Source organism: Anticarsia gemmatalis, chromosome 14 (genome assembly GCF_050436995.1).
Source record: "Anticarsia gemmatalis isolate Benzon Research Colony breed Stoneville strain chromosome 14, ilAntGemm2 primary, whole genome shotgun sequence".
Lineage (NCBI taxonomy): Eukaryota > Metazoa > Arthropoda > Insecta > Lepidoptera > Erebidae > Anticarsia > Anticarsia gemmatalis.
Window position 1 is genome coordinate 3930735 of NC_134758.1, and position 16997 is coordinate 3947731.

At 34.8% G+C, this 16997-nt stretch overlaps 2 protein-coding genes across 6 annotated transcripts in view; one reads left to right on the forward strand and one right to left on the reverse strand.

Annotated features, from left to right (window-relative positions):
* Nucleotides 1-7143, reverse strand: part of Src64B (Tyrosine-protein kinase Src64B) — a 76928-nt gene extending 69785 nt beyond the window's left edge. For all 5 annotated transcript variants that reach the window (XM_076122451.1, XM_076122447.1, XM_076122450.1 and 2 more), the window contains exon 1: nucleotides 6946-7143. The gene's annotated coding sequence lies outside the window, so the exon portion shown is untranslated. The remainder of the gene's footprint in view (nucleotides 1-6945) is intronic.
* Nucleotides 7144-7603: 460 nt separating this feature from the next.
* On the forward strand, nucleotides 7604-16908 carry LOC142978465 (tonsoku-like protein). The gene is made up of 14 exons (XM_076122930.1): nucleotides 7604-7738; nucleotides 7823-8080; nucleotides 8481-8646; nucleotides 9061-9337; nucleotides 9691-9844; nucleotides 10177-10381; nucleotides 10733-10922; nucleotides 11196-11427; nucleotides 11791-11903; nucleotides 12316-12502; nucleotides 12828-14205; nucleotides 14522-14697; nucleotides 14999-15707; nucleotides 15991-16908. Exons 1-14 carry the CDS (start codon nucleotides 7726-7728, stop codon nucleotides 16334-16336), a joined length of 4404 nt encoding a protein of 1467 aa, XP_075979045.1. The 5' UTR covers nucleotides 7604-7725; the 3' UTR covers nucleotides 16337-16908.
* Nucleotides 16909-16997: the final 89 nt, after the last annotated feature.

The following is a 16997-nucleotide window of genomic DNA, read 5'->3' on the forward strand; positions in this document are numbered from 1 at the left end:
TGGTGCGCGAACAAATCAGCATAGAATTTAAGCGTAAATGGAAATACATTTTCGTCGCGCGACTCTATGTAAATCCAGTCCCGAAACGTAACGATGTTACTGGAACGGCGGTTAATGGATTATGCTATCTGCAGTCGCAATCGCGTCCTATGCACATAGGGCGCCATACTGCGATCTCGCTCCAACGTTTTTAATATGCTGTAAAATTTAGAGCGATCCGAGATACTTGCATTTGCGGAAATGAAGTAGAGCGCACGCCTTCAACTGGCTGCATATTTAAGTGATGTTTGTACGAACAAGCTGCCATCGGTACAAACAAATATTCAGGCCGGATTGAAAAATCTTACTGCGAAATACGCGGGTGATTATGTACGAAATTGAAGCTGTTTTACCAGACGTCCATCAGACTAAAAGCCTCCCGTTATGGACAGTCATGATACAGTATCTACGTTATATACAACAACAGTTTATTGACTATCCGTTAGTTCCGTTTGGCTACAGTTAACGCGAACAATGATCGTTCACATTCGGAGTCGGTCACCCCTAAAAGAGTGTTTCTCCACGCTAGAACCAATAGCTTCGATTCCGCTTTTACATTCAACCGATTCACCGTTTCGCTCACATACAGCTGTTCCGGTACTCCTGATGTAGTTCCGATGATACAAACATTGCTTCAGAACGGATATAAGAGCGCTGTTTTAGAATAGCGTTAAGTTTTCAAGCAATATGCAAAGAACTTTTCCGATTTGTCGGCTTCGGGACGTGTACTAAGGTTTGTTTTGGGACAATTTCTAAAATCGATTAACTAATCATATAATTGCTGTAAGCCATAAAGTCAGTGAACTAGATAACTTTTACGTAAGTACTATTGCGTGTTAAATAAGGAACATATTTGCATCTTACTTCATCGAGTCAACGGCTTTGAATTCATTAAGCCCGAAACGGTAGAGCGGCGACATTCGTTCGCCCATATTCGGCATACACAGAACATTGCCCTATAATCTTAAATCTGTTGTTGTCAGGGCATATTTTTATCCATAAATATTTTCGGATAGTCGTTTTCCATAAAAGAATAAAAGTAGCGGTTCTAAAATATGTTTTGATCCTTTTCAACATAAAAAGTTGAAACATAAACATATCGATTTGGAGTATTATATTTATTCACAGTCACACACAGTTACATATTCAATCTTCTTTAGGCCTATTCTTTAATTAATACGTTTATAGTTTTAGTTAAGTTTCCAAAATTAGTTTCATCATTTTTTTTGTCAGCTTTTTGTAGCAAATCAACTGTTAAAAAGAAGGTAAAGTAAGGTAGTTTGCGGTGACCTCAGAACGAGGCTTGAGTTTGAACCAGCCGCGAACACTAACTTTGTGGGCAAAGTTTAACTCGTTGAATAATTGCTAAGCTAAATGTTAAGCGGAGTGTACCGCAGATGTGCAGATTCCAGGCGAATACTGCACAAGATTTTCTTCGTAAAAATGTTTTCACCACATTCAGAACATTCTTGCTTTAACTGTTCCCATTATCTCGGTGCTCAGATTGTATTGCTTTTATATTAACTCTAATACGTAGATAAACCCTTGTTTGTAAATAAATTTATTCATGGAGTTGAAAGTAGATAATTGCAACCCGTACAAGTCCATACAATAAAAGTCCTTCAAAGGCTTGAGAAAGACATTCTCGAACGACAAGAGAACAATCCACATACAATTTTAATTCACGGAGCCGACACCTTTCGCGTAGGACGACTCCATTATAATTTATAATGACAAGCTGTGCTTCTTTTGAAATTTACACTCACCATCCTTTTCTCTGAAAGCTTTAGAATAAATTATAAGTAATAAGCAGTGTGTGCGCCATGGTTTGCGAGACATTACGAAACAAAATATCGGATTAAATTAGATGGTAACTTGATAAAAGTTCGGTCTGAGTGCGCCCACGCAGCAATAAAGAGTCAAGTGAGCCTATCGCTTGCTTTTCTTTTTACAAAACTGGCCCCTGTTGGTAAGTGAAAAGCGTACTATACATTATTTAAGATGACGCATAACTGATGACGTCTGTTTTCGTAATGAGGTCGGTAGTCGGTAGCTTTCGACGTGGAAATAAGGGCGACGTATAAAAACAGACGTAAACTTGTCGGTTCGAGAAGGGAGAGCAGAACCCTTGTTAACTGAATCTGAACGAATTGCATAGGTCACTTAAAAGCCCGTTGTATAATTTTATATGTTCCACTTCACACTTATTCCATATTTGGCAATTGGTAACGATTTTCGCTTACTGCCTCGACCCCTGATTGGAGTCTACTAAATGCATAATAGATGAGGTCTATAATAAAACCATTGAGCTTCCCGGCCGTTGCTCCATAATGATATTTTGGGAGCTTTACAGTTAGTAACTGAATGAATGGCTCGAACTGTGTTTCTCCGTTCAGTGCAATATTTATCACGAGTCTATTTAAGGTTCGAAACAAATTTAGAGTTAAAAACTAAATATCGAAGTCGTAAATCACTATAATTGCTAGTCACGGTTACACCATTTACATTTTAAAATTATGACATAGATGTGACATCTTAACACTTGCTTTAAAAGAGATATTGTTAAGTATAATGTTTTAAGAACTTTCTCTCTTATCTAGTTAGATAACTAAAAGCAGTAGTGGGTATCGTAACAACCGTGCTTTCTTAAACATCGTCGTTCGCGTACGGTTCGATAAGTAAACATGGGAGCTAATTCTGGAGCTATTAGCTATTACACACAATGGATCTCACTCGTAAGTCGCCGTTAGACACGAACCGATGTTTGATTACTACTCCGGAGCCACGAGGACGATTAGTAAGCAATTTTATTCAGGACAATATTGAACAAACAGTGCGCTATGATTAAAGACATCGTTCGTGCGTTCTCAGTCATTTATTTCCAGATATTAATGCACAGATTACACCGTGCGTCGATGTAAATAGGTCACCATAACGCGGGGTTGTGCAAGATAACCCCCTTAACCACGCCATAAATTTCATATTAAAAACCGAGTGCTGTAACAGAGATAAAAATATCGTGTACAGTAAATTTTATTGGCAATTCATATTTCTGTTATATGGCTTACTGCGTACTGCCAGGTCCATTGTTCTGAACAGAAATATGTTACCAATTAGTGCTCTGGGTTTAATTTCGGAGCGTATAATGAACAAATACAAACTCCGCAATTAAGAATCTCTGACAGCTTTCCACAACGCGATCCGTTAGATATAATGCGAATTTTAGGCAAATTAGCATCGTGAGGGGCCGCTGAATCACTTCGCTTTAATTAGAACCGGAATCATGATACCGTTCGGACAGTTCTGGTGAACTCATGTAGATGTAACAGTATGCGTTCTGCGAATGCAACATTTGAACGCGACACGTGAATCAATGATCAATAATCCATCGCAGCGAGACTCGACGCTCGTCGAGATTTGTTCCACTCAATCAAAACTCAGCGGTTCACGATTCACTAGAGGCTTAACGATTAACACCTTCCGTAATCGATGCAAATTTTATCGTCGATCGACACGCATTTCGATAGTCACTTGTTATGTTGCAGATTCACATTCTTAGTTACGCTTCAGTGAATAAGATATAAACCTATCAGTACAACACTGAAATCTGATTTATTAATCCAGTCTAGCTTATTAATTTCTTTATGCAAGTAGTAAACCATATTATTCCATGTCCAGCGATAAATAATACAAGAATAACTAGGTACTTGAGAAACACGTAATTTAGCTTAACTTATATAACATGAAAAGATCGCTCCAACTCTCAAACTCCAAAAGGTATCGTCAAAGTAAATACCTGTAGCTTATTTGTGCATTCATATTCCGAGATGCCAAAGGAAGATTCAAAGCAATATGGTAAATTTTGTGGAAAAATATCTAGGCGAAAATGTTCGAGCAATATGCTTTCTTGGCCCAGATTTGCCGGTTCGTCGACCGATTTCATGTTGGGAACGCGAGTCTTGCATATCACCTGGTGATGCTACGCCTTAAGCCAGCGTTTCCGATGCGGGAACGGATATATTTTTAGAGAAACTTAAATTCTATTTCTGCAACAAGCGGTGTGTCGTGGAATATCGTTAGAAAATTGTTTTATGGCACAGTAAACACTGTTTCTTGAAACATCAATCGAGAGTCGCTGGGTTTGTTTTAGTTTACAAAACTACTTACTTATTTAAATACAGTCGGAGCGCTTAGTGTTAAAGTTTCAAAGTAAACCCCAAGAGTTTTGTAAATTCCTAGGTTTGTTCAGTAAAGAGGACTAATCCATCTTTGGGTTATTTAAAACAAAACTAAATTTACTTAATGTTTTTAGAGGCCTTTTAATGAATTTCTTCCAGTGACGTGCAGAAGCTCTTATTTTTACAAATAAAAGTGTGTCAAAATTAAACTTTTAAGAATACAACTTATTTCTAAGGCTTTTATGTGAAGCACGAGCGAAGCTACAACGATTTAATTATTAACACCGAGAAAGACGCCACCCCTTACAATTTTTAAGTAGCAGAATTATTAAAGTAATATTAAGTGCAACGAATTGAGAATAAAGAGCAGGGAGGATTGCAGGCGCTTCTTAACCACGTCTAAAGTGGTTGATAAAAAAAAAAAACGTTTAAAAAAGGAAGCCTGCCTACTTAATTGATAGCCTTCTTCGCAATTTGCATGTAAAAGGCGCGGGTAATGCGAGTTATTTGAAAAGTTGAGCCCGGAATTAATTACTATTGATGTTTGTACAAGTTTATTGTTACGTAACAAAACATTAACGCACTTAATGGCGGCCTGGCCACTAAATGGTTTTCAATAATGCACTTACGATTACTCATTGCATAAGTGGCACGGTAACTACCGTGGTGTTGAACTGTTTTAAGGTTTATGAGTGTTTTATGGGAACATTAGAAATATTGATTTGAAAGGGATCTATGTTTGCTTTATTGTGGATCATTAGAATAGAGAATAGGCACTCTTTTGTCTTGTATTTTATAGAGTTGAACGTCTTTGGTTCCAACTAACACGCTCTTTATATGCATTTGGTGATATTAATATATTGTATAGTTACCTACCTTAATAAAAAAATAATCTTTCGGAACACATTTTAGAGAAACGTGGGCAACTTTTTCATTATTATTTTCAGAATCTTAACCGATTACGAGCGCATCAAATGTTGTTTTAAGGAAGCTATTGTAAGACTTTATAAACTAATGACTTTTCAAATAAAACAACTACACGTGGTATTAAAGACAATGGACAAATCGTCAACATGTTTACAAAACATGGCTGACCTAATTATGACAATGATATTTTTTGTTAAGGGTTTTCTGCGAACATTAGTTGTAGGTCGAAATGACGGCGCCCGAACAGGCGCCGTCCCGACGCTCCCCACAATAAGAATGTCGATGTACATGTAATATTATGGAATAGAAAGTAGGTTCTCTGTTTTAGATGTTTGAAAATGGAGTAAGAATTCATGTAATATAAATTTTCCATGGTTCATTAAGCACTGACTACCCGAAGCAGATGATATTTTAACTAGAGTTCAGTAGTACCTATTTTAAATATTGATCCAAATAAATTACTCATAAATTATAGCTTTTTGGGTGTAAATGCTGAATGACTTTTGATAAAGATAAACATTGCATTTTAGCAAATAGCAGACTTAGTATACAATAAATGATTATTTTGAAAAATATTGAAAAACTGACTTCATGAAAAGCAAAGTTAGTGTAATAATGTTAGTATTGATTAGAGATAGATTTTTTTTTGCTAGTATAATTATTATTTACTTACAAATATCTCACATACGTACAGAGCAGACATTCAGAGCCATTGAAAAGTATCCACTCTGCGCAAGAGGAAGGAAATTGATCAAGGAAATTATATGAGTCCCTATGACAAACGATTTGGACCTTTAGTGATACCTACTAACTAGCCTTTAGTTATTTAGTTATTATTAAAGATAGGTAGGTAGGTACATCAAAATGTTCACATCCTCCTCCCATATAAAGAAAAATTAAATTAGGCACATGATAACAATATATTCTATTTATTAATATTATGATTATGATGCATTGCCATTAAATTATTATTTAAATTATAGGTACTTTATTGAATCACAAATTGTTTGGACTTTAACCCTACCATGACCGTCAAAAATTAAATAAACTTTATATTGGAAAGTAAATCAATATGTTCTTGCTATTGCTAAGGGGAAGGCAGATAGTTTTTATTTATAGATATGAACAATATTGTGAAAAATAATACAATGTAAGGATAACAAGGTAATTCTACATTTGCCTTTGACCAGGATACCAGGTTGACATATTACCAGCTGAGCTTCATGTAACATTTGCCATAGGCTTACTAATATGATATTCTTTGCTATGATAAAATCTAAAATAATGGGCAACTGAGATTGGTATGTGTACAAAAACTATGCAATATTATTTGCAAGTGCCAAGAAAATAAAAAAATATATTGAATAGAACGAAATAATTTCAGAATACTTCAGGGGATACGGCAGGGGTTCGGTAATAGTAATTAGGTTATTAGTTTTTAAAGTTACAAATTCAGTGCCTTCTATAGATTAAAGTGTAATGAAAAATTATATTTTATTAAATAAGTATAAATAGTATTACTGGCGATTCTTAAATTTCGAATCTAAGAAATTATCTTTTTTTATTCGAAAATCAAAACAAGCGACAAAAATCATGCGTTTTTATTTCAGTCGGTTTCGTGCCAAATTAAAATTTAACTTCTATGTCAACTTGCACAGTAAATTAACGTAATAGGTAAAACAAATACTGCAACCTTATCTGTGTAAACCGAGATGATCATTAAAAAAATCTAATTTATGAACGACCGTATTCATAATGTATTTTTAAGGAAAAATATAAAACGGAAAGTGTACTTACTCACCAGCCAGTTTTTCTATTCGCCGCCGGTAGTAGTACTAGAACTTGATATCACTAAAAATCCCTCAATAAAAAAGCTCTTTATGTTAAACAAGTAACAAAACACTAAAAAGCTTTGGTGATTACTGTCAGTAAAACAGAGAAAAAAATATTCAGAATTTTATTTTGTACACAACAGCAAGTAACGAGCGTTCATTGACCCTTGAATCGAAAAGTAAAACATTCGCTATTTTCCCGTTCTGACGTTCTGCAATAGTTACTATTGCAAAAATATAATAATCGACAAAACATGAGAAAACTTCTTAATAAAAACAATTGAAATAATTAAAAGCCCATTTTAGCATACTCCTTTTAATTATTAATATCTTATCTTTTAGAGATATCTTATTTGCATCATTTTTAGATAGTGTCGTGTTCATTTTTAAATAATCGGACACCTATGTTAGCACTACCGATAAATAAATTGATGATTCGTCTATTAGTATTGCTGACTATCCTCAAATAATCTGTGCCTGTTCTGTGTCTCTTTGCTAAGAAGCATAGGTAGGTACCTTTTTTGAGTTAAATAACATTCAGGAGACAAAGAATCCATAGTCAAGTTTAATCAAAATTTATGAACGCTATAACCTATTACGGGAAAATAAACTGACTGAACTTTGGTAGGATGAAGTTTGACACTTTGACAGACGTGTTTATTATTTCGGCGCCTAAAACTTTAATAAAGTGAATTTATTTTAACTTTGATATTTATGTGATATGCTTGATTAATTATTAATCAGTAATAATGGAAGAAGAAAGTAAGTGATACATTTTGTTCTACGCCTTTAATAAAATATGTTAGGTTACTTTCGTATTGTTGTTTACTAAATAAATAATTTCAGAATTGATCCGGAGAAAGAAAAAAGCTTTGAACGGGAGCAACAGGCGTACTTTAGCTGAAGCTTGTAATGATTTGGCAACGTTTTATTACAAACATAATCGCTACAGTGATGCGTTAGAAGAGTATAAAAATGAGGCAAGTGTAGTCAAGGAGTTAGGCCTGCGGATGGAGTGGGGCACATGTAACAGGATGATCGGTGAAATGTACATGTTATTGGCGGAATTTGACAAAGCTCTGAAGTATGAGGAGCGACATTTAGGTGAGATATTCATGCGTTTAAAGCTCTCTCTTCTCTAGTATTAATCATATCATTTTCTATCTACAACAAGTACTACTGGAAGTTGTACTCTTAGAGTGTGAATAACGCTGTTGAATGACAACACTACGGCACTTAAATTTCACTCAAACCTATTATTTGGTAAAATAGTTTCATAGTACTTCAAACTTTACCATCAACCAATCATAGCATGTTATTTGATGTTATGAAAAACTGAAACAAGACATGGGTTTTTGTTTTAGTTTTGCTTGTCTATTACGGTATACTTCTATTTGATGATATCTGATATAACATATTTAGACGATGGCTCACCACTGCAACAGTTATTTCAGCAAAAGTAACTAGCAGACATTCATAACTTTAATACATACTTTTATTTCAGCTGTAGCAAAAGAACTGAACAACTTAGTGGAAGAACAGAGAGCTATGGCGACATTAGGCAGAATATATCTGCTACAAGGACAAAGTACTAATGAAGAGTCTGAGGCTAAGACGTCACTCAAAGCTGCTGAGAAAGCTTTTATGAAGAGCTTAGTACTGTGTGAAAAGTAAGTTTGTTTGGTATATCATTTCCATCATTTAAAGAGACAGCTCTCAATGCTATTATAATATCAAGTCCCAATTATGTAACACATCACACTTTGTATTATTTTGTCATGCTCAGTATGTAAAAAACATATTATAAAAGTATAATGAATTCAAATCATGGGAAATAATCATTTCATCATTCCATGATATAATTCTTTTGTTTGATTACTTTACTTTCCTTGCAAAAGTAGTGCTGAGGTGACCACTGGGCTTATAGCTGTATTCATGTAAACTTACCTAATTCACTTTCAAGAAAAATAATATTACATAAACTCTAACAAGGGTCAAATTGTGCATATTATACATAATCATTCAGATTTAACATTATTATCTTGACCTTACTTATCAAATAATTAACATGTCCTAATTTTTAGGTTAAATGGCAAAATAAACAAACATGAACTGATGGACATGAGAGCCCGGCTGCTACTCAACATAGGTGTAGCTCAAGAACACCTAGGTAACCTGGACAAAGCACTAGACTGCATCAACAAGGCCATATCTATATGTTCCAATCAAGACTTGTTTGAAGTACTACATAACTGTTATACTACTGAAGCTTTACTGTATTGTAATAAGATGAAGGATTATGCTAAGGCATTGAATTGCTTAAATAAAGCTCTGGAGGTTGCTAAGAGATTGGAAGATAAGGTATTGTATCATCATTATTTGTCTGTTTATAGAACACATCATCCAGTATGATGTTACTTAAATATATACAATGAATTTACACAAATTACAACTGGGTCCAATCTAAAACAACTGTTTACTCACAAACATTAAATTTGTTCAGTCTGGGAAGGAACTTTCAATCTCTATATACAGTAGTGTTTTGTGTCCAATTTAATCTCTGCTTTATACTTCTCCATGTGGTTTTGACTAAGTACCTTATTAACAATTTGCTGTGATAAGATGATTGGAATAATTATCTACTAGTATCATGACATCTCTTCACTTCACATTAAAAGAATAACAAGATGTTAATTATTTTCTTATTTTTCTAGGTGCTTAAAATGTGCGAGACATTGTCGTCAAAGGCAGATATCCTATGTAAAATGTCAGACTACCAGAGTGCCAAGCAGGTGCTGCTCAAAGCTTGGAAACTGAAGACCCCTGATGAAGAGGAAGCTGAAAATATTGAGTCTAATCTAAGAGTTGGTAAGTATTTAGAATATTTAAGTATTTTTATCTTTATTTTGGGATAATTGGAAAAATGATTACAATGTTATGGTATACATTAACTGCTTAATTTGCTTATTTCCATAAAATCATTTCTGATTATAATCGTTTTTCGGTTATTCGCTTTTTAAATTACCTTAGCTGTCCCATTGTTGGGCAATCGTCTCCCTCAAAATGTGTGTGTTGTAGTCATGTTTAAAATCATCATAAAATACAATCCCACTTTTTCTTTATAGACTTATCAGAACTGTATTTTATTCAAAAACCAAATGTAATCAAATAATAATTAAACATCTCTTCCTTGTATACAGTTGCAGCAATGTGCTACACAGAAGATCTACTCATATCCACCGATCCCTCCGACCACGCTGGCTTCAAGAAGTTATATGAGAAGCTAGGTGACGGTGCATGTCATCTCAAGAACTATGCAGGCGCTGTTGAATATTATCTAAAGATGTTGGACCACGCCGAACTGGCGGGAGACTGCGGGAAGACGCTCATTCCTATTTATGTTAGGTATGTTTTAATCAAAATATTTTAGTGTATGGTGATAAAGTAGAGATTTTAAGTAACTTAAACTACTTTAATTCCTTAGTAACTGCAAAAGTTATGTAGCTTAAATCACATGTTGCTAGACTGTTTTCTCTTGTTTATAAACTTAGTTTATTCCGTTTTGCCAATTATCGATTGGCTCTGAACAGTAATAGCTTTGGTCACTTTGGTGCTGATAAAAAAACTTCGTTTGTGTAATTCGTATTTTAGAAATAGTAAACCTTAGTGTTGCACAATTTTGTCTCGTTACTCGAGTACGCAACGCAAAAGAGGGTTATGTTATTACCAGGTTTTGATGGTTTCTGTTATTTTCAGTTTATACCAGACATACAAAGACATGGGCTCATACAGTGAAGCTCTAGACTTCTATGAGAAAGAATACGAACTGATAAAGGATGTGCCGAAAGAAGCATACACTACAATGTACAATATTGCTGAGACATTGTTCCTGGCCAAGAAACCTTATGATAAGGTTGAAAAAGCCTGCTTGGAAGCTAGAAGAGCGGTAAGAGATTTTTATTAAAGACTAATTACTAAGCTACAGTGCATGTATTTTATTATTACAATATCAGAGACAGTTGATTAAAAATGTAAAAGATTTTATGGCCTAAGTATTCATACGGTTTTCAAACATCTTTAAGTCTGAATATTAATGTTATGTATGTTCCGATAGATCAAGAAAGCTTTGTTTTTTTTTGGAAAAGCATGTTATGATCACGAAACATTACTGTGCCTGCTCACAATTAACATTTAACTTAAAAACTACTCATTTCCTCAGGCCAAAGAATGGAACAAAAGAAAATACGAAATCAGAGTGCTCAAGAGCTTATTGAAATACCAAGAGGAGTATGGCGAGTTAGACAAGATGGAACAGACTAAAGACGAGCTCAGGGCACTAGGGTACGATGATCTGGACAATTTGGAGAATTCTGAGGACGAACAGAGCTCTGCTGGGGGCGGTGATGAAGATACACATATTGGAGACGATATCTGCTTGGATGATCTTACAGGTTTGTTAATCATGTTTCATTAAGTGCAATATCATATACTACTTGTGATCAGATACACATTACTTCGATTTGTTGAAATTGTGTTTCTCATGTACAATTCATATTATTATGAAATATACAGCATCTGTCTAGAATTGTAAAATATGACAACTAGTTAACACAAGTACAGTACCTGCAAACTAACTTTGAAGAGACTTGACAGAGATTAAACATTGTGTCGTCCTTGCGTTTCGTCACCTATACTCTGTACTGTACAGTTATTACAGCGTATTGTTATTTTCAAGGTTTAATGGTTTGACTATAATTTCTTGAAACTCAAATAAACGATGTATAATATTGTTAAATGTACCATTATTTTTTTAGATCTATCTGATACAAACGAAGAAGAGATATCGGACGCAACCCGCGAGACACGCAAGCGTGGTAAAGGATACACAATCAAAAAGAATATGAAGGGCGAAACACAACTACATGTTGTAAGTAAATATTACCTTTATTAGTTTCAGCAACAATCTAAAGTTCCTGTGTTAGATCCATCATTTTTTAAACCTATTAATTTGTCTAATATACATGAAGAAGTTCCTACTGCCAGTTTTGTTGGTATTCCGGCATCCCGAAGTCTTGTAATAAAGTGCTGACCTGGAGTTTCATTGCATATAATATATGTCTGGCCACTGTTATAACTTTCAAATACTTTAGCTTCAATAGATATATTCAAACTTATTAGTAACTCTCAATCCATATCTTTAGCCCGTGTTTGATCCTAGATCTCTATTTTTCTCCACGCTACATTTCATCATCAGTTTGACTATAAAAGCATCACAAACATCAATCAGAAACTATCGCATTTATAACATTAGTATCAAAAGTCTACCATTGTTTTTCCAGGCATGTATATCAGGCAACAAGCTGCTCGTAGAACGCCTCCTTGGCAAAGGTCATCCAGTAAATATCCGTGACAACGCAGGCTGGCTGCCGCTACATGAAGCTTGTATACACGGACATATAGACATAGCTAATATACTGATCAACCATGGTGCCAATGTTAATGATAGGGGCGGGACTAATTGTGATGGTGAGTTCAATTAATTATTGAAATTATTTTTTCGCTTTGAATTGTTGCAATTAAATTTGGCAAACGGACAGCTTTTGTTGTAGAAAGATTTTGCCGTATAAAGATTGACTTGTTAAAAAGCTGGCTTATATAACCTGTCACTGACCGAAATCATATTAGTGCGAATAAGCGGGTATTTTGTGTTCAAATCATCAGTATTGTAAAAGAAATAGTCAATATTATGTTGTCGACACTTCTCTACAACCTTTCTTTGAGATTTTTAGGGAAACACTGGATTCCCTTTTCTATTTTAATGTTCTATTAACATAAATATATTTATTTTCAGGTATAACACCATTATACGACGCGGCAAGCAACGGCCATTTAGACGTAGTACAACTATTACTAGAAAAAGGCGCTATACCATCCCTTAAAACAGACTTTGGGGAAACGCCTCTACACGTATTACAAAAATGGCGAACAGGGACCATTCTTACCACAGACCAAGAGGTTTTATACAAGAATATATGTAATAAGATACATAGTTTAATTGATAAGACAAATACTGTAGAAATACTGAACAGATCGAAATCAAAAACTCCTGTAAAACCAGTGAAAGAGGTCTCTCCACCTAGCACTTCGAAAATGTCTAACAGAATAAGAGATTTAGCATCACCTGTATTCAAAAGGCGAAATATCATTGACGATGACACTGACGATGAAATGGATTTATCACAAAATGTGAGAAACCAAACAGCCTTCTCCGATGACTCTTCATCCGATGATGTTAAACCAAGTAAAGAAATAAAAAAGAAATCGTCCGGTGTCAAAGAATATCGTAATGCTATAGAAGCGTTAAGAAATAGAAGTATGAATGATCTACCCGAGGTTGATGTAAAGAAATCTAAAGTTAAACCTGCTTTGTTAGACCCTGAAGAAGTTGATGATGACTGGTTAGACGATGATTTAGGAGTTAATAAGAACAGTAAGAAAAGGAAACTATCCGATCCACTCACTACAGTAGCTAAGAAACCTTCATACGAAAGCATAAAGGACTCTATAGATAATATTAACAAAATCACAGTTCCATTAGTCGAAAGTAATAAGTTCAATAACAAAAGAAAATCAAGAATAAGTGACGTTATTGATGTTAGTGAAAACAGTTCAGATTCTGACAACTTTAGAAATGAGAATGTACGTCCTAAAGTGTCTCCGAGGGAATCTATGAGGAATATCGCTAAAGAACTGAATGATTCGAGAACTAAAGACAGTAGAGATAATATGAAAAGGCGCTGGAAAAGACAGACCACGTTGCTCAAATCTGGTTTTCAGAGGCAAAAAGAAGACGAACATTCGAGTAACAGTGGTAGTGATAACGAATTCCACGCTCGAAGAGAAATCAACAAACGTTTGACACCTACAGGGACATTCTCTAGAAAATCTTCGGGAGAGAACTTCCATTTCAATAATGCGCAATCCAATGACGGTTTTAATATCATGCAGAATATAAATCCTAATATTGTGCAACCAGTGAATGTGATACAACCGATTAACATCGTTCAATCGACGAAGAATGGTCGACCGGTTCAAACGCAAATACTGCCACCGGCGGCTGTGAAAGTCCATGTTGAAGATAAAGTGTTGTTAATTTCATTGAAACTCGATACTATGAATAAGTTGACAATCAGCTGGCTGGTTGAAGAAGTTAAGAATAGATATTACAAGTAAGTAAACTATAAATAAAACTTTTTGGACCAAATTAATATTATGCGTGGCACAGTAATGAACGTTTACGTGTACGGGTGTTTACGTGCTTGTATTATAAAACTATTTCTATATTTAACTGTCGCAAGGTGATCTGTTGTCACTTTCATTATGGACACCTCGTGGATTCGATTCCTACAAGGAAAAATTATGTGTTAAACAAAAGTTAGTTAATTACTCAAGTGTGTCATAAAAATTACTTTTAAAATTATATGGCTAATTGCAGAAGTCGTTGATGTCATGTTATTTATTGTTCTTACATTGTCATTTTCACAGATTGACAGGCGTCCGTCCAGTGTTTAGTTTAATGACGTCAGACGGTGCTATACTATCGGAGGACGATCCACTGAGCTTAGTGTTATCATCACCTGAACTCAAGACCTGTATTACTAACTGGAAAGCCTCGCCGGCTGAAGAGCGGTATCTTGAATGCTGCGAAGCTTTAGGGATACGTAAGTACAATAATGTCTGTCTATTTTAGCCTCCTCATTCCCCAAACCGGGTACTTGAGTGATTTGCAGATCAGATACTTAGATGTTTTAGGTCTCGTTGTACCGTTTATGTGTGATTCCTATGTTTCCGAAGCCCTTAATGCTGTGAAATACCGATGTGTGCGCTTGTTTTATACAAGTTACCTTAATAGTGGGAATTTGAGTTGTGTAGATTAGGTCCTATGAAGTAATTTTACAAGTTTTTTTTTAGTAGTCTATATTTAGTTTTAACAGTTGAAATTATTTTTTGGTTCTTTTTCAGCGCCCAATGACGAAATCCAGCAAGCAGTAGGCCGTAGCCACACAACCCACCGCCTCGCATTAGGAGCTAAAACACTATCTTCATCACAAACGCGACCTTTATTCAGGGCCTTAACCCACCAAACACACATCACAGCTATAATGATATCAGACAACAATATCAACGACGCAGGCGTCAAATATCTCACCGAATGCATGTGTACTATGAAACATTTAACACATCTCGACATAAGTAGGAATAACATCACAGCTGAAGGCACGAAAATGCTTTTAAATCTCTTCGAAAAGTCTAACAGAGTTCCTTGTCAAGCACTCGAAGAAATAGACATCAGTGCCAATCCTATAGCAGACGATGGTTTCAAAAATATAGTGAAAATATGCCAATACATTAGACTAAAAGTACTTAAGTTAAACTATTGTAATATAACCGAGAATGCGCTTAACGAGTCGAATAAATCGAATATGAATTTCGATTCGCTGGAATCGATAGATTTAAGTAATAATAGTGTGAAACAGCCATTTATCAGTTGTTTAATGACGTCATTGAATCCTAATATCTTGGTTGATTTGGAGTTGGACAATGTTGGTGTGGAAGGCACTGTTGTTGGATGTATGGCCAGCTTTATGGACTCCGCTAAGGAGTTGAAGATTAGAAGAATCGGCCTGTCCAATTGTAAATTAGTTGATGGACAGTTTATGAGGATATTTAGGTATGTATTTCATGATTGTGAATATATTATTAGAACTCTATAACATCTATTAAGTATGTTCAATATAAGGTAGTACCATTGTATCTGTGATACCTCATATCTCACTTGAGGTCTATTCTGGTAGCTATTGGTTTGTGAAGTTGATCCATATTATGCCACTTGCAACCCAAAATGAGGCATGCCTTAGATCCTATAATGAAAAATGGAAAAATGTGGAAAAGTTAATTTGATCACAGGTTAAGAGATTTCATAAATAATTTTAATCCTCATGTTTTTTTTACAGGAGTATCGGCCGAGCTAAAAACCTTCAATCAATAACCCTGAAGAACAACAATCTAACATTCATCACACTCAAGAAGTTATTGCAGCGGCAACCCCCAGTTCCTCAAATAAACTTACAGGGTTGCCAGGACATATTCAAATATTCCCCAGACTCCGACTTCCATGTTTGGTTACCTGCTATTGATTTCGGGAGGTGTATTCCTGAAATTAATGTAACTCCTGTGTACAAAAGTGATGAGGAAAGGGAGAGTTTCAAAGCGTTTTCTAAAACTTGGTTGAATTGTTTCAAAGGCAGGGGTATGATTGAACATTGTGAAGAGGGTGTTATTAGGTTTACGGCTAGATGATATTATTGTAGATGTACTTAATTTAAACAGCTAGGATATTGTAGTATATATTTCTAAGGCTTTGGCGGCTTAATTTGACTAAATATGAATTGATATGTAATGTAAATTTGCAATTAGTTTGCTTGACGAATACATCACAAGTGAATGATTGGAGGGAGAAGTACAAAGATAGAACAGAATCTAATAATGTTACTATTAGAGAATATAGCTACCTTGATTGTATAGCTATAGTTTATAGCTTTAGTTTAACTCAATTTATTATAAGATCTGGCTATCATCCAATGTATAAACCTTCAATTTTCTGTATTTACTTTTACAAAAGAAATGCCTTACCCACCATACAATAATAGTGAACCTGACAGAACAAAGTATTATTATTTTTGTGTAAATATTGAGATTAGTAAATTAAGTTGTAATTTAATTAGGAGTAATTTATTTTTGATATTTAATTTTGTACTGAGGGAATTTATGGCTAATGCGTAACTTAATTAAGGTTATTGTTTGATAAATGATTTATGAATGTGTTGAACTTTGAATGTGCCTTTTGTAAATACTTAATACAATAAATGAGATTTATCATATAATTTGTCTTTTGTTCTTTAATTCCGTTTAACAGTTTTTTGTAACACACCACCACTACCGTTATTTGGTAACACACCAC